Below are 22558 nucleotides of genomic sequence, written 5' to 3'. Positions count from 1 at the left end.
GCATGATGTACTGGGCTCAATCATAGACATAAGTCGAGGATTATGGCGCCCTATGCTACCTTCTGAAAAGGCTGAAATGAATATCCTAGATTGGACTTACTAAATGTCGAGTTATAGGAGGATTGATTGATTGATTGATTGATTGAGAGCTGTTTAACTCTCTTAAAGGTTCTGGACATCCTGCAGCACATCCAGGCCTTGGACCCTTCCCAGCAAGGAGCAGTGGGGTATCTAGTCCAGCACACCCTCGAGCACATCGAGCGTCGGAAAGATGAGGCCGGGCCCGATGTGAAACTCCATTCGGACGAGAAACACAAAGACATCACCTTTTCCATCGGCCTGGTTATGAAGCACAAAAGGTGAGAGCCACCACCAGCTGCAAAAGTGGGAATCCACATCTGTACAACCAAAAAAAAAAACCCCCAACTCCAAACAGTGCAAGAGAGGCGTGTTTTTGTCAGCCTTGTAAGGTAGACCAGGAAAACACATCACCAAGTGGGACGCTTGTTTTATTTTTTGTTAGAGTAATAAGTAGAAGAGATGAAACAAGAATAATGAATTCCTAAATAGATTGTCTCATCTGTCTTTCTGTCAATCTATCTGCCTGCCTGCCTGCCTCTCTCTCTCTCTCTCCCTCTCTCTTTCTCCCTCTTTCATTCTCTTTCTCTCACTCTTTCTCTCTCCTTTGTTTTTCTATTTCTCATTCTCTTTCTCCCTCTTTCTCTCTCCCTCTCTTTCTCTCTCCTTTGTTTCTCTCTCTCTTTCTTCTCCCCCTTTCTCTTTGTCTCTCTCTCCCTCTTTCATTCTCCCTCTTTCATTCTCCCTCCATCTCTCATTCTCTCCCTCTTTCTTTCTCTCTCTCATTCTCTTTCTCTCACTCTTTCTCTCCTTTGTTTCTCTATTTCTCATTCTCTTCTCTTTCTCCCTCTTTCTCTCTCTCCCTCTCTCCTTTGTTTCTCTCTCTCTTTCTTTTCCCCCTTTCTCTTTGTCTCTCTCTCCCTCTTTCATTCTCTCCCTCTCTTTCATTCTCCCTCCCATTCTCTCCCTCTTTCGTTCTCTCTCTCTCTTTCTCTCTCCTTTGTTTCTCTATTTCTCATTCTCTTCTCTTTCTCCCTCTTTCTCTCTCTCCCTCTCTTTCTCTATCCTTTGTTTCTCTCTTTCTTTCTTCTCCCCCTTTCTCTTTGTCTCTCTCTCCCTCTTTCATTCTCTCCCTCTCTTTCATTCTCCCTCTCCCTCTCTCATTCTCTCCCTCTCGTTCTCGCTCTCATTCTCTTTCTCTCACTCTTTCTCTCTCCTTTGTTTCTCTATTTCTCATTCTCTTCTCTTTCTCCCTCTTTCTCTCCCTCTCTTTCTCTCTCCTTTGTTTCTCTCTCTCTTCTTCCCCTTTCTCTTTGTATCTCTCTCACTCTTTGATTCTCTCCCTCTCCCTCTTTCATTCTCTCCACCTTTCATTCTCTCTCTCATTCTCTTTCTCTCACTCTTTCTCTCTCCTTTGTTTCTCTATTTCTCATTCTCTTTTCTTTCTTTCTCTCCCTCTCTTTCTCTCTCCTTTGTTTCTCTCTCTCTTTCTCCTCCCCCTTTCTCTTTGTCTCTCTCTCCCTCTTTCATTCTCTCCCTCTCTTTCATTCTCCCTCTCCATCTCTCGTTCTCTCCCTCTTTCGTTCTCTCTCTCATTCTCTTTCTCTCACTCTTTCTCCTTTTTTTCTCTATTTCTCATTCTCTTCTCTTTCTCCCTCTTTCTCTCTCTCCCTCTCTCTCCTTTGTTTCTCTCTCTCTTTCTTCTCCCCCTTTCTCTGTCTCTCTCCCTCTTTCATTCTCTCCCTCTCTTTCATTCTCCCTCTCCCTCTCTCATTCTCTCCCTCTTGGGTTCCCTCTCTCATTCTCATTCTCTCCCTCATTTCCCAACTAACATTTCCTAGAAGACAAAACTTTTGAGATAATTGCTTGTCCCTGCTTCTTGATCTCCCAGGCCCTCCTCCACCATCCTAGTTTATTTTTATCCTCCTCCCCACCACCAGCAACTGGGCAGACTTCCATGCAGCTCTGACCTCCAGCCTTTCCCATCTCCTGTTTGCTTGGAACTTGAAATCTAGCTTGAGGCTAAAATCTTCTGAAAATAAAGGTGCAGCCCCAGTGCCGATAATCTACTTTCCATTTTGATCACTTTTTTTAAAAAAAATCTAGTTAAGTGAATCCGAGAACTTGGTGGGAGCAGAGGGACATAGTGGTGAATGCCCGTCTTTTAAATCCCACACTTTTTAAGAGTAGAATATATATATCGGAGGGAAAGGTTTTGGCTCAGAACAAGCTTTGCTTCCCGACTTTTGCCCAAGCCAAACGAAACAAACAGACCCTTAACTGCTCAATGAAGCTGCTGACAAGTAACAGCTCTAGAAGGTGTATAATCAGTGGAGAAATATGTAATAAATGTGTTTGTAGGAGAGAGTGTTTCCCACGGTTAGCAACAAGGTGAGAACGTAAGTAGTTCTAAGTTGTAGTGTATGGGTGAAATCTTCCCTAAGTCATGAATGAGACTGTGAGTTTATACGTCTACAATAAAGGAGAATATTTGGTGTTGAAACGAGGGGTTCTTGGTGCTCTCTGAGTTTGCTTGTTTTCTTGCAGACGTTTTGTGACCCAACTAGGGAACATCATCAGTGCTAGAAGGGATTGGGTCTGGAGATAGGTAGGTAGGTAGGTAGATAGGTAAGTAGATAGATAGATAGATAGATAGATAGATAGATAGATAGATAGATAGATAGATAGATAGATAGATAGAAACAGAGAGAGAAAGAAAGAGAAAGAAGGAAAGAGAGAGAGAGAGAAGCAGAAGAAGGAGGACTGTGGGGTCCTTGGTGCTCTCTGAGCTTGCTTGTTTTCTTGCAGACGTTTCATGACTCAACTAGGCAACATCATCAGTGCTAGAAGGGAGTGAAGTTTGCAAAGAGGAGGAGGAGGAGGAGATCTATGGGATCTTTGGTGCTCTCTGAGGTGTTTTCTTTCATGACTCAACTAGGTAATACCATCCCATGTTTCCCCAAAAATAAGACAGGGTCTTATTTTCTTTTGGGACCCCACCTCCGAAATAAGCACTTGGCCTTATTTTCGGGGAGGTCTTATTATTTTTGGGGTGCAGCAGGCGGAGAGCGTGGTCACCTCATGGCTGCTGCTGTGTTGCAATATTTTCGGGGGAGGTCTTATTTTTAGCGCATGCGCTCCAAAGCCCGACTGGGCATATTATCTGGGGAGGTCTTACTTTTGGGGAAACAGGGTAGTACTAGCACTGAGGATGTAAACCTACTTTGGGTCTGCAAGAAAACAAGCTCAGAGAGCACCAAAGCACCCCATAGCCTTCCTCCTCCTCCTCCTCCTCCTCCTCCTCAAACATGCCAAAGAGTTTTCACCCAAGAGACACTGCTTACGATGATATTCACAATACCCGTCCTTCTTCTCATTGCAGAATCTCTCAGCCTGCCCTTCAAACATTTTTTCCCTCAGAATTTTTTTTTTATTTTTTATTCTCTTGAATACCATTTTAAGTATACATTCACATAATTGTTATTCTTCTTGACACTTATCATTCTTATACATTTATTATTTAATACAATAAAATAGCAGAGTTGGAAGGGACCTTGGAGGTCTTCTAGTCCAACCCCCTGCCTAGGCAGGAAACCCTATACTGTTTCAGACAAATGGCTATCCAACATCTTCTTAAAGACTTCCAGTGTTGGGGCATTCACAACTTCTGGAGGCAATTTCTGTTCCACTGATTAATTGTTCTCACTGTCAGGAAATTTCTCCTCAGTTCTAAGTTGCTTCTCTCCTTGATTAGTTTCCACCCATTGCTTCTTGTTCTACCCTCAGGTGCCTACTTCATTTAATAGGTTATAATATACAGTTTGGGTCGCTTTGTTTACCATCCCTTCCTCCTGTTGTGACATCGCCTTATTTTCCTTTCCTTTTCTCCCTCCCTCCCTCCCTCCCTCCCTTCCTTCCTCCTCTTCTTTCCCTTCCTTCTTCCCTAAGAGAAATCCATTTTGGCCTACGTGCATAAGTTCATTTAAAAGGCTCTTCATTCTTTCTGCAAAAATTTTATAATCCACATTTAGTAGTTAAATAGGTCCATAGGTTTTTTTTTACTTGTTGTAGATCTTCTTTTGGCATAAGTGTTATATACGGCTCCATCCACGTTTCTGGTATCTTGGCCTCCCTTAGTAAGTCATTAAATAGTTCCAACATTATCTTGCTACTTCTTGTAGTGTTTGCTACAGTTCTCCCAATCATCCATCTGGTCCTGGTGTTTTCCCCTTCTTTTGCCTTTTGATGCCTTCTATTACTTCCATCATTGTTATTCGTTCTTCTGGTGCCTTCTTAAATTTTTCTGGGGTTTTAGTTATTCTAGTTTTCTCTAAGAATTGTCTTATTCTTCCCTTCTGGTACCCTCTCATGTTGCAATTATTATTATTTTTTCTTTTCCCCATTTGAATGTGGTAGATTCCCTTCAACCCTTGATGATGGCATTGTGTATCCTCTTTCTGCTTCCATTTAGATACGGCTACAACTGTGTCATCTACGGGTGGGACCCAGCGTGCATGATGGGGCACGAATGGATCCGAAACATGAATGTCCACAGCCTGCCCCATGGCCCTCACCAGCCTTTCTACAACGTTTTAGTGGAAGATGGCTCGTGCCGATACGCCGCCCAAGGTAGGCAGGCAGGATTTCCAACAAGCTTATTTATGGTTGCTTAGCCACCCTCTGGCGCGGTGGCTCAGTGGCTAAGACTCGGCAGCTAAGATCAGAAAGGTCGGCAGTTCGACGGTTCGAATCCCCAGCGCCACATAAACCACTGAGCTCAGAGAGCACCAAGGACCCCTTGTGTCATTTCAACAGCAGGAGATTTGGTGGTTCTTTTTTACGGCTAAGGGTAGAGCCACGTTCCATTCAGTCTCTGCTGCTTCTTGATAGAGCTGGGGAAAACTCCCAGTAATTCCCAGAGGTGGGTTCCTGCCAGTTCCAACCTCTTCTATAGAAGAGGTTCCACAAATCTACAGTGCCGTTTAGAACCGGTTCCAGCTCCCTCCTCCCCACCCGTCCCCACATCATCAAGATGAAGAGCGAGAGGAGGAATTCTGGGAGTTGAAGTCCACAAGTCTTAAAGCTGCCAGGTTTGAACACCCCTGGGGTTTTCTTTCTAAAGGGTTAGGGGTGCGAGGGTCTTGTAACTTGACAGCTTTAAGACTTGCGTGCTTCAAATGCCAGAGTTTCTGAGCCAACATTTTGGTTGCTAAGCAAGAGCGTTATTAAGTGAGTTTCACCACATTTTGCAAGTTGGCCACGCCCACCCAGTCACATGGCCGGCAAGCCACTCACCCGGTCACATGGCCAGCAAGCCACTCCCACAAAGCAGGCCACACCTACAGAAGAGGTTCTAAAAAAAATTGAAACCCACCACTGTGACCCAACCAACCGGTATCCACAGTGCTGGTTTAAATGGTAGTTCAACCCAAGATAACTTTCCTGCAGAACACGTTTTCGTAGCGGTTGTGGGTGGGGTTTTTTCACATCTGTGGAACTGATCGTCCTCTCACAGTGGTCATTGCGTCTTCCAAGATAAGAATAGCATCAGAAGGAAAACCAATCTGCACATTTCCTGTTATTTTTCAGTTATTTTGATCTTTTATCATTATTTAGCTATCTTTAGGCTTAGGAAAAAAAACGTTCTCCCAGCAGAGGGCGTTCTGCACACTTTTAGATTTTGATGACAAATACCGTATTTTTTTGGAGTATAAGACGCACCAGGATTTTGAAGAGGTAATTTTTTAAAAAGGTTTTTGCACTCTGCAAACCTCCCAAATCCTCTGCACGCCTCGTTTTTTTGTAAAAAATGGAGCATGCAGAGTTTGAGAGACCTGGGGGTGGGGAGGAAGCAAAAAGGAGCAAAAAACTGTCCGTTTTTCACGAAAATGGACCTGTTTTTTGCCAAAAAAAAGGGGGCATGCATAGCCTTTAGGAGGCTTGTAGGGTGCTGCTGGGGGGGGGGGCGCAAAAACAAGCAAAAAGTGGCCCATTTTTCACTTGTTTTTGCCCTCCCCAGCCCCCAGGAGCACTCTCCGAGGCTCCTAGAGGCTATGCATGTCCATTTTTGTGAAGGGGGCGGGGTTTCGGGACGTCAAAACTGCTGTATTCAGTGTATAAGATGCACCCAGATTTTCACCTTCTTTTTTGGGGGTGGTGGAAAGGTGTGTCTTATACTCCAAAAAATATGGTAGTTTTTCCTCCTGTCTCTCTCTCTCTTCTCTTCGTCATCCTCCTGCCCCAATAATGTAAACTTGGTCTACAACTCAACTTTGGTTATAGGGATTTTTAAAAAAATCTCCACCTCCAGGGAAATTTCATCCAGGAATCTCATCAAAACACGCATGAGCCTTGGATTTTATTCAACCTCTTCGTTTCAAATAACAACTGAAGTTGATGGAGAGCAGCAAGCATGGTTTTCCTGGAAAACCATGGGTGTCAAGCCCCACCCAGCTTGGCAAGTTCGAAAAAAAAAAAAAAGGAATTGCATAGATTTCAGGAAGGTGAATTTAATGGCAATGGCACATAGACTTATATACCCCTTCATAGTGCTTTTACAGCCCTCTCTAAGCAGTTTACAGAGTCAGCCTCTTGACCCCTAACAATCTGAATCCTCATTTTACCCACCTCGGAAGGACGGAAGGCTGAGTCAACCGGAAGGAAGGAAGGAAGGAAGGAAGGAAGGAAGGAAGGAAGGAAGGAAGGAAGGAAGGAAGGAAGGAAGGGACAATAGCAATAACACTTAGACTTATATACCGCTTCACAGTGCTTTCCAGCCCTCTCTAAGCGGTTTACAGAGTCAGCCTCTTGCCCCCAACAATCTGGGTCCTCATTTTACCAACCTCGGAAGGACGGAAGGCTTAGTCAACAGGAAGGAAGGAAGGAAGGAAGGAAGGAAGGAAGGAAGGAAGGAAGGAAGGACGGACTATAGCAATAGCACTTAGACTTATATACCGCTTCACAGTGCTTTCCGGCCCTCTCTAAGCGGTTTACAGAGTCAGCCTCTTGCCCCCAACAATCTGGGTCCTCCTTTTACCAACCTCGGAAGGACGGAAGGCTGAGTCAACCGGAAGGAAGGAAGGAAGGAAGGAAGGAAGGAAGGAAGGAAGGAAGGAAGGAAGGAAGGAAGGAAGGAAGGAAAGGACAATAGCAATAGCACTTAGACTTATATACTGCTTCACAGTGCTTTCCGGCCCTCTCTAAGCGGTTTACAGAGTCAGCCTCTTGCTCCCAACAATCTGGGTCCTCCTTTTACCAACTTCGGAAGGACAGAAGGCTGAGTCAACTGGAAGGAAGGAAGGAAGGAAGGAAGGAAGGAAGGAAGGAAGGAAGGAAGGAAGGAAGGAAGGAAGGAAGGAAAGGACAATAGCAATAGCACTTAGACTTATATACTGCTTCACAGTGCTGTCCAGCCCTCTCTAAGCGGTTTACAGAGTCAGCCTCTTGCCCCCAACAATCCGGGTCCTTCTTTTACCCACCTCGGAAGGACAGAAGGCTTAGTCAACCGGAAGGAAGGAAGGAAGGAAGGAAGGAAGGAAGGAAGGAAGGACTATAGCAATAGCACTTAGACTTATATACTGCTTCACAGTGCTTTCCGGCCCTCTCTAAGCGGTTTACAGAGTCAGCCTCTTGCCCCGAACAATCCGGGTCCTTCTTTTACCAACCTCAGAAGGACAGAAGGCTGAGTCAACTGGAAGGAAGGAAGGAAGGAAGGAAGGAAGGAAGGAAGGAAGGAAGGAAGGAAGGAAGGAAGGAAGGAAGGAAAGGACAATAGCAATAGCACTTAGACTTATATACTGCTTCACAGTGCTGTCCAGCCCTCTCTAAGCGGTTTACAGAGTCAGCCTCTTGCCCCGAACAATCCAGGTCCTTCTTTTACCCACCTCGGAAGGACAAAAGGCTTAGTCAACCGGAAGGAAGGAAGGAAGGAAGGAAGGAAGGAAAATAGCAATAGCACTTAGACTTATATACCGCTTCACAGTGCTGTCCAGCCCTCTCTAAGCGGTTTACAGAGTCAGTCTCTTGCCCCCAACAATTCAGGTCCTCATTTTACCCACCTCGGAAGGACGTGAGGCTGAGTCAACCTTGAGCCTGGTGAGATTTGAACTGCCAAATTGCAGGCAGCCAGCAGAAATAGCCACAGTACTGTCCTCTAACCACTGCGCCACCACGGCACCATGGCTAACGTATAGGTAGTCCTCGGCTTACGACCACAATGCACCCCCAGATTTTTGTTGCTAAGTGAGACACTTCTGAAGTATGTTTTGCTCCATTTTATGGTCTTTGTCGCCACGATGGTTAAGCGAATCGCTGCAGTTAGCAACGTGGCCGCTAAGCGAATCTGGCTTCCCCATTGACGCGACCCCCATTGAGTTAAGCTTCCTCTCTCTTGGTTGCTTCTCTCTGAAGCCCCTCTCCATGAGCCTCCTGCCCTCCGTGCAGACGCTCCCTCTTCTTTCCCTTTGCAGAGAATCTGGAACTCAACCCAGAACCACACGAGATCCCTCACCCAGACATCGGTCGCTACTTTGAGGAGTTTGCCAACACGTACTACCTGGCCAACCCGGAGTTGGAGATCCGATACCCCGAGGATATGGAGCTCACGCGTTTAGCTGGCCAGAAAACAGAAGAGAGCAAAGAATGAGATTTCTCTCTCTCTGTCTCTCTCTTTCCCTCTCTCCCTCTCTCTCTCTCTCTCTTTTCTTCCACGCCCTTCCCCTTTGCGAGGACAGAAGAAACTTCGTACAGCGGCGGTGGGGGATTTCATCACGAGGAAGCAGCTGCTGGTCTGAGGAACTGCATTTTGCTAGCTAGTAGTGAAACTCCGTGTTGTGTAACCCCCCCTCGGCTGCGTTGTGCTGACACTTGTCAAAAACCCACGTGGGTCGTGCAGAGTTTTAGAAACCTTCTCTGAAGGTTCCTCTCCCCCCCAATCCCCCCTGGGCTCCAAAATGAAGAACTTCCGAGACTTAAAAAAACTTCTCATTCAGGAAATTCTGCCAATTGGAAGCCGTGGATAATTTCTAGGTAGGACGTTTCTGGAACTAACGCAACATCTGTCTTTGACCAGCAACGAGATGCCAAAATCTTAGGAATGACATTTGATTTTCTTCCTTACTCAAAAGATCCTCCTATAGAAACATTGTCAGGGCCTCTCTCTCTCTCCACTGCTTCAGGCCAACAACTCATTTTTTTTTTTTTTAAATGCCCTGGGTTGTTGTCGTGTCGTTTTCCTGCAGAATATTCCATTAGACAACACCACCTGGGTGATGAAGCCGGAGATGAGCATCCTTCTCCTTTCGTTCTGCTTGTTTGCTTGCTGCTCACTCCATTTTTTTAAAAAAAGAGGACAAAACAGCGTATTTCTCAAGCATAACCGGGAGGAACAGAAACCACCGAAGGACGCGGCGTTAATTGTCTAAAAAATGTCCTTTTCTCAGGGTAAAGATCGGCGCCGTTTTGATTTTTTGCACGCCGTCTGGCAGAAAGAACTGATTTCGTCGGTTGTTGTAAATAATATATTTCGAGGCGGTTGGAAGATGTAATTTTCTGAGCTGGTGTGTCTGGGCAGAGTGCCGCTGACACCGGCTGGATTCGCGCCTTTTAGGGACAGAGAGGAGGTAAGCTTTTAATTATCGCGTTGTAAAAGGATAAAATGATACGCTTCTACGATCTTTTTAAGTCCTGAGCGTTGCTGTTTTGTAGCAGTGAAATTGCTATTTTCACAGGATCCCCCCCCCTTCATTTGCATGCTGTGTTTTCATACACTTCTGCAAGCGCATTTCCCTGTGAAATTTAAGTGTTTAACCCAGTGTTTCTCAACCTTGGAGACTTGAAGTCCTGTGGACTTCAACTCCCAGAATCCCCCAGCCAGCACAGCTGGCTGGGGAATTCTGGGAGTTGAAGTCCACAGGACTTCAAGTCTCCAAGGTTGAGAAACACTGGTTTAACCTACAGGGAGTAACAGCTCGGAGGTTCGAGTTAGATTATCTCTCTGGCAACACGCATGTACCCTTCGACATGCATACAGGTAGTCCGTAACAGAGCCTGCCCATTATGTCCATAATATGTATTCCGGAGAGAGAGAGGGGGGTTCCCTTGAGGATGAGCTCCAACTCGAGGCCCAAAACTTGGAAGAATAAACCTTTGGTCCTGGTGACCAACTCCTATTGGATCCTACTGTCGGGGTTCCAAGCAATACAACCCATCCCAAACAAAACTTTTACTTTTAATTAGGTGAAAACTGGGGGAATCTTCAGAGTCGGTTTTCACCAGAACCGTGCCAATATGATGCAGGTAGATTCCTCAAAATAATAGTTTTATTGGGTATAATCATATTGGCACAGTTCTGGTGAAAATCGACTCTGAAGATTCCCACAGTTTTCACCTAATTAAAAGTAAACATTTTTTTCTCCCTTGTCCCCACACAATCCAGTCACGTCAAGGTGCTGCCCCGTGTCGGGGTTTCCAAGTGACACCCCCAACGAGAGAAGACTCCGAGGGTTGAGACCCCCAACGAGAGAAGACTCCGAGGGTTGAGCTCCATTTTATTAGAGATGTCCTATTGGCACATCTGGGAAAACCAGAATCTGAAAGCTTCCCGGTTTTCCCGACCCAAATGAAAGCCCAAAACCCAGCACCCACATGTCCATCATATGGCCCAACCAGGCACTATGCTAAACTGGAGATGCCTCCCAGTCACGCCACTCCAGGTGCAGGGCAAGACGTCCTTGACTCTCTGAGAAAAGAATGCTGTTTTGACTATGTATCTCCCATTCTCCATATAATTCCCCCCACCTCTCATTTTCCCACAGCATAAAATGTTGCATGGCCAGAAGGCCCAGTGCAAAAGATGACTTCCGGGCTGGTTGCCTGGTAACGTCACTCCTCCTCTGACTAGGTGTGAGAATGTCCTTGGTTCCCAGGAGAAAGTATTTTGTTTTGGCTACAAAACCCCAGCAATTTCTATTCCCCTTCCCTCCCTGTCCCTCCGCTCCAATGTGGCAACACTAAAGCTTCGAAATGGCCCCGGTGAGGTCAGCTGCAGGGTTGACACCACGCAGTAAGTCATAAAGCAGGTCATCGCATAACCAACCCAATTTTTACGGCCTCTTGTGTGCTGTGGCAATTAAGCAAATCACCATGGTGGTTATAACAAGGCCATTGGGCACAACGAGGCATTTGTGCCAAAAACCAAAAGTAAATGCTTGTTTTCAGCAAACACGTCAATTGCAATCATCACACACACACACACACACACACACACACGACACTGTAAATGATTGCCCACCACCCAAAATGTAGGTGTAGGGATGGGAGTGTCCCTCGGAACTTCAAAACTAGGATGTAGACACCTCTTGGGAGGTCCAGCGTAATTTTGAACTGTCAAAATTTTGAACAGGGAACAGTCGTAAGTCGAGGACTACCTGTAGATCTTTGGATCGTGGCGGTGACAGCCGAATCCACTGGTGGATTGCATCAGACTGACATTGTTGTTTCTCGCCAAGGCAGGCGCCCACGGGGATCGCCTCCCTAGAGACAGGAGCCCGTGCTGACTCCCAGGCGCAGGATCCTGTCTGAATCACCCTGCGAGATCCAACGAAGGTGACCGACGAAGACACAGAAGCGGGGGGGGGGGAGCTACGAAGACCATCCCCCCTTCCTTCGCGGCTGCTCGAAAGCCAATCTCAAAAGCCCAATGGGACGAACTAACCTATGCAGTTCACGCAGCACCACCCCCTCTCGTTAACCTGTGAGGGGTTTTAGTAATACCCCCTCCCTATTTTAGCCATGCAGGTCTCCCCCCCCCCATCGATGGGGAGACGGTGCGGCTGAGAAACGAACCACGAAGCTGCCTCAGACTGCACCCTTCAGCCTGCAGCTGGCTGCGGGTCCCTCTTATCCCTGGTCAGATAAGCTCGATCAGAAGTGTTTTCATTTCCCCCTCTGGATTGTTGTGCATGCCTGCCTCTTTCTCTCCTAAAGCGCTTGGAATTTCTCCTTCTTCTGAATGGTGCTATATAAATCCATCCATATCTGTGTCTCTATCTATCTCTCTCTCTTTTTCTATGACCTATATCTCTATCATCTCTCTATATCATCTATCTATATCATCTCTCTCTCTCTCTCATCTATCAATATCATCTATCATATCTCTATTTTCTATATCATATATATCTTATCTATCTAGATGATAGATAGATAGATGATAGATAGAGATAGATAGATAGATAGATAGATAGATGATATAGATATAGATGATAATCTATATCTATCTGTATCATCTATATCATCTATCTACCTACCTACCTACTTCTATATCTATATGATCTATATATCATCTCTATCTCTTATCATCTATATCATCTATATCTTATCTATCTCTCTATCATCTATATCTCTATCTTCTATCTATCTGTCATCTATCTTATCTATATCATCTATATTTAGATAGATAGATAGATAGATGATAGAGATATAGATGATAATTTATATCATCTATCTGTATCATCTATCTATATCATCTACCTACCTACCTACCTACTTCTATCTATATCATCTATATCTTATCTATCTCTCATCTATATCTCTATCTTCTATCTATCTGTCATCTATCTTATCTATCTATATCATCTATCTCTGTATAGATAGATAGATAGATAGATAGATAGATAGATAGATAGATAGATAGATGATAATCTATATCATCTATCTACATCTGCCTACCTACCTACCTACCTACTTCTGTCTGTCTATCTATCTATCATCTTTATCTTCTATCTCTATCATCTATCTTATCTATCTATATATCATCCATCTATCTCTAGATAGATAGATGAGATAGATAGATGATAGAGATATAGATGATAATCTATATCATCTATCTGTATCATCTAACTATATCATCTACCTACCTATTTCTATCTATCTATCTCTATCATCTATCTATCCATCCCTCTAGTTACCTTCAAGCATTTTGAAGATATCAAAAAAAAAAAAGCAGACTTTGTACAGCCCATCAATCCCGTATGCAGTTTTGAACGTGAAATGTACTATTTATTTTTTAGGAGAGTTACAAATGTAAGGGATATGTTTCTCTCCCTCCTTCCTAGCACTTAATGGTATTTCTGGAATAAAATGACACCCTTTTCATCTTGTAACTGTGCCGTATTCTTTCTAATATCAAGCCATTTCTTTTCTTGGGGGCGTTTTCTATATCGAAGTTAGGCATAAGCCAATGGGAAGTCCTCCTAAAAACACTCGATAACCATGATTACCAATTTATGAAATCTGAATCCACGGTAATTGTTGGGAACATTTGAACTGACTGTCACTGACTCTCCAAAAAGCCTTTTTTGAAACGCTGTATAATGATATTTTTCTCAAGAAGGGAAAAGGGGTTTTGGGCCCAAGCCAGTTTGGAATTAATTTCCTTTCTGTCCGCCTTCAACCAAATCCCAACTGTCCTGGAAAAGCTCTCGGCTTTTCTTTTTAAAAAAACCACACATTGTGTACATTCCTAGAGGTGTTTTATTTTTTTCTTGATCACTTCATATTCACAATCTGCACTCTTGTTTCCTGAAAATAAACTCTTTAAGTCTCAAAACAGTTGACCCCTGGATTCCGTAACAGTCGCTAAACCTTTATCCATAAAAATATGACACATTCAAAGGGGGGGTGGGGAGCATAAAGAATTAAAAGACTGTTACCCGACCTTTAATTTATTTATTTGGAAAAATTATATTGCCGCCTACTTGCTCACAATGACTCAAGGGGGCTTACAGGAAATACCAACACGATATAAAGAAATAAAAATAACAACCACCCCCAATGACAACACCCACTCATATCAGCCATTTAATGGGTTCCATCCAGATTTGGATTCCGCAGGCTCACTGATAGCACCACGTCTTCAGGGGCTTCCAAAAGTTGAGCTAATATCCAGAGGGATAATGTTCCAGAGAAAGGGAACCACCACGGAGAAGGCCCCCCCTTCTGCATCCCGCCAGACGTATCTCCTCAGGGGATGGGACCCACAATGTTCCTTGTTTCCCCACTCTAGTGGGTTGGGTGGATGTGACACGTAGCTGCCAGCGGGCAGCAGCGCTGGCAGCAGATTCGGACAGTGAGGAGGTTGGGAAGGAACCTGGGCCAGTCCTGGAGTCTGGGGAAGGCTCTGATGAGGGCTCTGCATCAGAGACAGAGATGGGGCCAAGGCCGTCTGACAGTTATCAGCTGCCTTCAGAGGTAGACATCAGTGAGGCAGAAGAACAGCGGGAGCCTGTTCCCGGTGTGCGCATGCGCAGAGCTGCCAGACGAAGGGAACAGCTAAAGAACAGGGGTCGACTTGGGAGTAAGGCCAGAGGTGGACGATGAATGGCCCCTCCCAGAGGAAATAAAAGAGGAGCGAAAGGTGAGTGGAGTTTGCAGGAGACCATTAGTTCGCTTCATTGGTTCCTGACTCTCCGAGACTCCTTGCCAAAAGTTCTGCAGATATCGGCCTGGCAGCTCTCCAAGCCAGATAAGGTCTGTGACTGTGAATCCTCCCTCGAAAGACTTTGCTGGATGGGAATGAGCAGAATTCACAGTCAATTCATAAAAGGGGTTTTTGTCGGGACAAAGAGTTTGCTTCCTGCTCTTGGGAAGCCTCAGTCAGAAGAGCTTAGATTTGGAAGTGTATTGCATTGAGTTTAGGAGGACTTGCTCCCAAGCATTTGAGCTTGAGGAGAACGCAGAAAAAGGAGAGTAGCCAGCTATAGGAGCGGACTGGCTGTTTTAGCAGTGACCAACCGGATGTCTCAAGGTTCACGCTTCAAATATGAAAGCCCAGGATTTCCCCTCTCATTCTTCCTCAGATAGACCTCCTGTTGAAAGTATCCTCTTACAATCATGATGTCCATGGAAATTCTCAACCTTCCAGGATTGTCCCCAAAGGTGCTTTTTCAAAAAGGCAACTGGGCTTTTCTTGGGTTTTTTTTTTTTCTTTGAAAACATTTCGCTTCTCTTCGCTTGCCAAACGTTCTGCAGATATCGGCCTGGCAGCTCTCCAAGCCAGATAAGGTCTGTGACTGTAAATCCTCCCTTGAAAGACTTTGCTGGATGGGAATGAGCAGAAGCTTCTTCAGTTCTGACTTCAGCACCTTTTGGGGGTTGTAATCATGACAATTTGTCCGCCATAAATAAGGTAAAGGTTCCCCTCGCACATAGCGTATGTGCTAGTCGTTCCTGACTCTAGGGGGCGGTGCTCATCTCCGTTTCAAAGCAGAAGAGCCAGCTCTGTCCAAAGACGTCTCCGTGGTCATGTGGCCTGCATGACTCAACGCCCGAAGGCGCATGGAACGCTGTCCCCACCAAAGGTGGTTCCTATTTCTTCTACTTGCATTTTTTTACATGCGTTTGAACTGTTCGGTTGGCAGAAGCTGGGACAAGTAACAGGAGCTCACTCCGTTATGCGGCGCTAGGGATTTGAACTGCCGACCTTTCTGACTGACAAGCTCAGCATCTGAGCCATCACATCCTGCCCTAAATATACAGTGTCTTAACTTTTGTGTGCTGGGTTTATTGATTAAATCAAGCTGCGCTATTTATTCTGGATCTGTTTCTGGCTGGTCCCTGCCAGATGCTTCAGGGAACCACAGGTAAGGCTCTGGTCATTTGCACCTAGCTCACCATTTGATTTCCAACAGAGGTTTTGGCCTCAATTGTGGTCATAAATCAAGGACCACATGTAGGTGCAGCTGAACTCGGCCCGATCTCAACTGAAATCAGAAGGCAAAGTTTGCAAACCGACAAATGTGTTATGTTTGGGACACAGAGAATCATCTCACTCTTGCACCCCCAGCTGTTGAAACCATTTGTCTGTGTTGCAGAAGGTGAGTAGTTTCGGAGAAAAGTGGTGGACATCCATAATCCGCTTTGGAAACGACTAGTAAGGCCTTGTGCAGAAATGGCCGTCGTAGGTTGCTTTTTATAACAGAATAACAAGGGTTGGAAGGGACCTTGGAGGTCTTCTAGTCCAACCCCTTGTTGAAGCATGCAACCTTATACCATTCCACACAAGGGCCTGTCCAGTCTCTTCTTAAAAGCCTCCAGTGTTGGGAGCACCCACAACTTCTGGAGGCAACTTCTGTTCCACTGGTTAATTGTTCTCACTATCAGGAAATTTCTCCTTAGTTCTAGAATGCTTCTCTCCCTGATTAGCCTCCATCCATTGTTTCTTCCCTTCCCTTCTGGTCCTTTGGAAAATAGATTGACCCCCCCTTCTTTCTGGGAGTCCCCCAAACATTGGAAGACTCCTATCATGTCACCCCTAGTCCTTCTTTTCACCTTGCTAGACATACCCAATTCCTGCAACCGTTTGTCATATGTTTTAGCCTCCGGTCCCCTAATGCTCTTTGTTGCTCTTCTCTGCACTTTTTCTCTCCAGACGAGCCGTGAATCAAAGCCGCTCATTTCAATGTCATTAAAATTGCTTTGAAATTGCCACTGACGTTTCCTCAACACTCTTGATTGAGCCTTCGACAGCCAAAGCTTCAAGCTTGATGCTTGTTGACAAAGCTGAACGTGATTCAGCAGCGAAATGCAGCAGCCAAAACAAGAACCAACTCGGTTTCCAAACCGTGGGAAGTAACCGTCCCTGTACATTTCCCCCGTTTTAACAGAACCGGCTCAAGTGTAATGACCAATTTCTGAGCACCAGAAACGTGGAGAACAACCGGAAAGTGCACTCGGAAAGTCGTAGAACTCAGAAATGCCGAAAGATTGAAGAAACGTCATGAGCTAAATAAATAAATTCAGAAAGTTTGTCTAGAGAAAAGTCTAGAGAAAATAAGGACTAGGGTGTGACATGATAGCAGCATTCCAGTATTTGAGGGACTGCCACGGAGAAGAGTGGGGGGTCAATTTATTGTCCAAAGCACCAGAAGGCAAGACAAGAAAGAATGGATGGAAAGTAATCAAGGAGAAAAGAAACGTAGAACTAAACAGAAACTTCCTAACAGTGAGGACAATTAATCAGTGGAACAGCTTGCCTTCAGAGGTTGTAGCTGCTTCATCACTGGAGGTTTCTAAGGAGAGATTAGACAGTCACTTGTCTGAAATGGTATAGGATCTTCTGCTTGAGCAGCGGGCTGGACTAGAAGACTTCCAAGGTCCTTTCCAGCTCTATTCTGGTTGGTTGGTTGGCTGGTTGGGTTGGTTGGTTGATTGATTAGTTGGGTTGGTTGGTGGGTTGGGTTGGGTTGGTTGGTAGGGTTGGGTTGGTTGGTTGGTTGATTAGTTGGGTTGGTTGGTTGGTAGGGTTGGGTTGGGTTGGGTTGGGTTGGTTGGTAGGGTTGGTTGGTAGGGTTGGGTTGATTGGTAGGGTTGGGTTGGTTGATTGGTTGGGTTGGGTTGGTTGGTATGGTTGGGTTGATTGGTATGGTTGGGTTGGTGGGTTGGTTGGGTTGGGTTGATTGGTAGGGTTGGGTTGGTTGATTGGTTGGGTTGGGTTGGTTGGTATGGTTGGGTTATTTGGTATGGTTGGGTTGGTTGGGTTGGGTTGGTTGGTGGGGTTGCGTTGGGTTGGTTGGGTTGGTTGGTAGGGTTCGGTTGACTGGTAGGGTTGGGTTGGTTGGTTGGTTGGGTTGGTTGGTTGGGTTGGTTGGTAGGGTTGGTTGGTAGGGTTGGGTTGATTGGTAGGGTTGGGTTGGTTGATTGGTTGGGTTGGGTTGGTTGGTATGGTTGGGTTGATTGGTATGGTTGGGTTGGTGGGTTGGTTGGGTTGGGTTGATTGGTAGGGTTGGGTTGGTTGATTGGTTGGGTTGGGTTGGTTGGTATGGTTGGGTTATTTGGTATGGTTGGGTTGGTTGGGTTGGGTTGGTTGGTGGGGTTGCGTTGGGTTGGTTGGGTTGGTTGGTAGGGTTCGGTTGACTGGTAGGGTTGGGTTGGTTGGTTGGTTGGGTTGGTTGGTTGGGTTGGTTGGGTTGTTGGTTGGGTTGGTTGGGTTGTTTGGGTTGTTTGGTTGGGTTGGGGGTTGGTAGATTGGTTGGTAGGGTTGGGTTGGTTGGTAGGGTTGGGTTGGTTGGTAGGGTTGGGTTGGTTGGTAGGGTTGAGTTGGTTGGTAGGGTTGGGTTGGTGGGTTGGTTGGTTGGTTGGTTGGTTTGGTTGATAGGGTTGGGTTGGTTGGTTGGTTGATGGAAGGAGTTGGGTACATCTATGAGAAGAACAGAATGAAGGATAGAAGATAACTTGGCACTTTTCAGATATCTGAAAGAGATCAAGACCTGTTTGGGATTTTTTTGTCTTGCTTTTTTTTGTCCTGGATTGTAGGAAACACTTAACAGTTTTCAACTAGATGCAGTGCTTCTCAACCTTGGCCCACCTGAAGATGCGTGGACTTCAACTCCCAGAATTCTGGAAGTTGAAGTCCACGCATCTTCAGGTAGGCCAAGGTTGAAAAACACTGAGCTAGAGAAAGGGAATTTGTGGCTGAACATTTAACTAGAACCTAGCTGGATGGGTCAAGCAGAGGTTGGACATCCATCCGTAGTAACTCTTTTCACCTGAATACTTGCCCCCGAGCAGCAGGGAGTAGGAAAGGGCTTCCACCTCCCACCAGCTCTGCAGTCTTTTCCATGGTGCAAATTAGGATCAGGCTGATGGGTATTCATGACCAGGTCCTTGCTGTCCATCGAGCTTTGAAAGATCAAAGCGAGCCAGGCTGTCTCCTGCAGGCAGAATGCACCTCTGTCTGGCTTGCCTTGTCTCCCCAGAAAGTAATAGTTCGGTCTAATTGTTACTGTCTCGATCAAGGATGTGACAGGCCAGGGTTTTTTGGCAGATCATTAAGAGGCTTTTAAGGAGCGCATGGATCCAAGCCAAATGCAGTGGCTTGCAGGGACATGAGGAAGATGGCTCCTTGTCATTTAAGAGGCCCGGGCTGTGTCAGTGAGCTCCAGCTGATAAAAGCCCAGGGCGCATTTAAGGAAAGGAAAGGACCAAGGAGGGCAGCCTCTATGCCACAAATACATAAACACATGTTGAAATTGCTTTTCAGATCAGTCTGTTGTGGCCTCATCAGTGGCCAGTGGAGCTGGCAGCAGATTCGGATAGTGAGGAGGATGGGGAGGAAGATGGGCCAGTCCTGGAGTCTGGGGAAGGCTCTGAGGAAGACGCTGTCGGAGGCAGAGAGAGGGCTAGGGCCATCTGACAGTGGTCAGCTGCCTTCAGAGTCAGACATCAGTGGGGGCAGAGGGTGGGGTCACATGTGCAGGTAAGTGTGCATGCACACCTTTTTCTAAAGGTGTGCACAGAAAAAGGTTAGCCATCACTGGTGTAGGCTCTCCTGCTTGGGCGGGGGGTTGGACTAAATGACCTACAAGACCCCTTCCAATTCTCCTCATCTGTCTGTCTGGCGTTTGGCCTGAAATCACCCAGTCGGTTTTCATGCCTAAGGCGGGATTAGAACTCACCGTCTCCAGGTGTTTGGCCTGAAATCACCCAGTCGGCTTTCATGGTTAAGGCGGGACTAGAACTCACCGTCTCCAGGTGATTGGCCTGAAGTCACCCAGTCAGATTTCATGCCTAAGGCGGGACTAGAACTCACCGTCTCCTAGTGATTGGCCTGAAATCACCCAGGCTTTTATGCTTAAGGCGGGACTAGAACTCACCGTCTCCTGGTGATTGGCCTGAAGTCACCAAGTCGGCTTTCATGGCTAAGGCGGGACTAGAACTCACTGTCTCCTGGTGATTGGCCTGAAGTCACCCAGTAAGCTTTCATCTCTAAAGCAGGACTAGAACTCACAGTCTCCTAGTTTCTAATCTGGTGCCTTAATCACTAGGCCAAACTGTCTAACCTTATTTGCCCTCTGGACCTGGTTGAAGTTTTACTCCAGCAGCCAAGAAATAAAACAGGAGCAGCTAGAAGAGGGAAAAAATAAATAAATAGAAAAAATATATTATTATTATTTTAAAGCTCCACGTACTCAGACTTAATAGCACTCTGATAGAAGCTTTCAAGAAGAGACTGGACTGCCGTCTGTCAGAAATGGTGTAGGGTCTCCTGCTTGGGCAGCGGGTTGGACTAGATGACCTACAAGGTCCCTTCCAACTCTGTTAATCTGTCTCCAAAAAAGAGAGTGTTTGGGAAAAGCCATTTAAATGCAGGTCAGGAAAACCGCTCTGTTCCTTTAAAAGCATGGAAGGTTTAGCTTCGGCAGCTAAGGGGTTAATTGCTGGTTTCGTCCAGCAACACCTGTGAACTTTGGGGGGGTCTTCGTGCAGCCATTTTCTTTTACCTTTTTAATACCAGATGTGCATTTGGGCCTTATTGTGCAGGCTTGAAAAATCTTTGGAGGTGAGTTCTCCCAATTTTACTTTTGGGAGGGGGGGCAACTATTTCTCAGTAGCCTTTTATGGAAACTGGTTGGAACAAAATGAGCATTTGTGTGTCTGTGTTGCTTGGAGTAATTAAAGGAGCAAATTTATGCTGACCTGGCTTAGAAAAAAAATATTATTTTTTTGCAATGTGAGGTAACTGTGTAAGGCTCGGTGTATGTGCAAATCTTTGGTCCCTGCCTTGTGTATCTTTTGGTGGCTGAGAGATATTTGAGCCTTTGCATTTATTTGTTTATTTTTCCCTTCCAAAACAATTTGTTTAATCTGTCCTGTTTTTCTCAGTCAAGATGGCATCCTGATTCTGGGTTCCTTGAGTTTTAGAGTATTTATCCTGCCTTTTGTTCATTTATAAGTAACTCAAGGTGGTGAACATACACCATACTCCTTCCTTTTCCTATTTTTCTCACAACAACCCTGTGAGGTAGCTTGGGCGGAGAGAGTAAGACTGACCCATAGTCACCTACATTCCATGCCAAAGGCGAAGATGAATCTAGAATTCACAGCTTCCTGGTTTCTAGGCCCGGCGCCTTAATTATTATACCAAACTACCTCTGCCAATCTCTATTTATATCTTGCTTTTTATAACTAACTGTAGGTGGCACCATATCTCATGTTCCTTCCTCCTCCTCCTCTTTTTCAACCCTTTGAAGGTAGAGTTGGGCTGAGAGAGGGATTGGTCCCAATTCACCCAGCCCAGTTTTTCATGTTTAAGATAGGACTAGAATTCCCAGTCTCCTGGATTGACCCAAAGTTACCCAGATGGCTTTCACGCTTGAGGCGGAACTAGAATTCACTGTCTCCTGGTGATTGGCACAAAGTCACCCAACTAGAATTCACTATCTCCTGGTGATTGGGCCAAAGTCACCCAGACAGCTTTCACACCTAAGGTGGAACTAGAACTCACTGTCTCCTGGGGATTGGCACAAAGTCACCCAACTAGAATTCACTATCTCCTGGTGATTGGGCCAAAGTCACCCAGACAGCTTTCACACCTAAGGTGGAACTAGAACTCACTGTCTCCTGGTGATTGGGCCAAAGTCACCCAGACAGCTTTCACACCTGTGCAACTAGAACTCACTGACTCCTGGGGATTGGCACAAAGTCACCCAACTAGAATTCACTCTCCTGGTGATTGGGCCAAAGTCACCCAGACAGCTTTCACACCTAAGGTGGAACTAGAATTCACTGTCTCCTGGTGATTGGGCTAAAGTCACCTAAGGCTTTTACACCTAAGGTGGAACTAGAACTCACTGTCTCCTGGTGATTGGGCTAAAGTCACCCAGACAGCTTTCACACCTGTGCAATTAGAACTCACTGTCTCCTGGGGATTGGCACAAAGTCACCCAACTAGAATTCACTATCTCCTGGTGATTGGCACAAAGTCACCCAGACAGCTTTCACACCTGTGCAACTAGAACTCACTGACTCCTGGGGATTGGCACAAAGTCACCCAACTAGAATTCACTATCTCCTGGTTATTGGGCACAAAGTCACCCAGACAGCTTTCACACCTAAGGTGGAACTAGAACTCACTGTCTCCTGGTGATTGGGCCAAAGTCACCCAGACAGCTTTCACACCTGTGCAACTAGAACTCACTGTCTCCTGGGGATTGGCACAAAGTCACCCAACTAGAATTCACTATCTCCTGGTTATTGGGCCAAAGTCACCCAGACAGCTTTCACACCTAAGGTGGAACTAGAACTCACTGTCTCCTGGGGATGGGCCCAAAGTCACCTAAGGCTTTTACACCTAAGGTGGAACTAGAACTCACTGTCTCATGCGGATTGGCACAAAGTCACCCAGCTGGCTTTGCTATCTAAAACAGAACTAGAATTCACTATCTCCTGGGAACTGGCCCAAAGTCACCCAGACGGTTTTCACACCGAAGGTGGAACCAGAATTCCCTCATCTCCTGGTTTCTAGCCCGGTGCCTTCACCACTAGACCAAGCTAGCATCGTAAATGCTTCCTTACCACAATAAAACACCGTAAGTGCTTCCTTACAATAATTCCTTACAACAATGCTTCCTTACGACAGGCTCAAGGTCAGCCGTGCCATTCGGGGACGTAGTAAATTTGCCACCAGCCAGCATGTTCCAATTCT

General features: G+C 45.8%; 1 protein-coding gene across 1 annotated transcript in view; it reads left to right on the top strand.

The window, feature by feature from the left end:
• The window catches only part of FBXO21 (F-box protein 21), a 34180-nt gene extending 24443 nt beyond the window's left edge, over positions 1–9737 (top strand). Inside the window, exons 10-12 of the mRNA XM_087705674.1 lie at positions 169–359; positions 4550–4707; positions 8547–9737. Of these exons, the coding sequence (XP_087561800.1) occupies positions 169–359; positions 4550–4707; positions 8547–8722 (525 nt within the window). The 3' untranslated portion in view covers positions 8723–9737. The remainder of the gene's footprint in view (positions 1–168; positions 360–4549; positions 4708–8546) is intronic.
• The last annotated feature ends 12821 nt before the right edge of the window (positions 9738–22558 follow it).

Source organism: Thamnophis sirtalis, unplaced genomic scaffold (assembly GCF_051295495.1).
Source record: "Thamnophis sirtalis isolate CommonGarterSnake01/CBP01778 unplaced genomic scaffold, rThaSir2_p1.2 scaffold_2, whole genome shotgun sequence".
NCBI lineage: Eukaryota > Metazoa > Chordata > Lepidosauria > Squamata > Natricidae > Thamnophis > Thamnophis sirtalis.
This window is presented reverse-complemented; position numbering and strand designations above follow the sequence as displayed.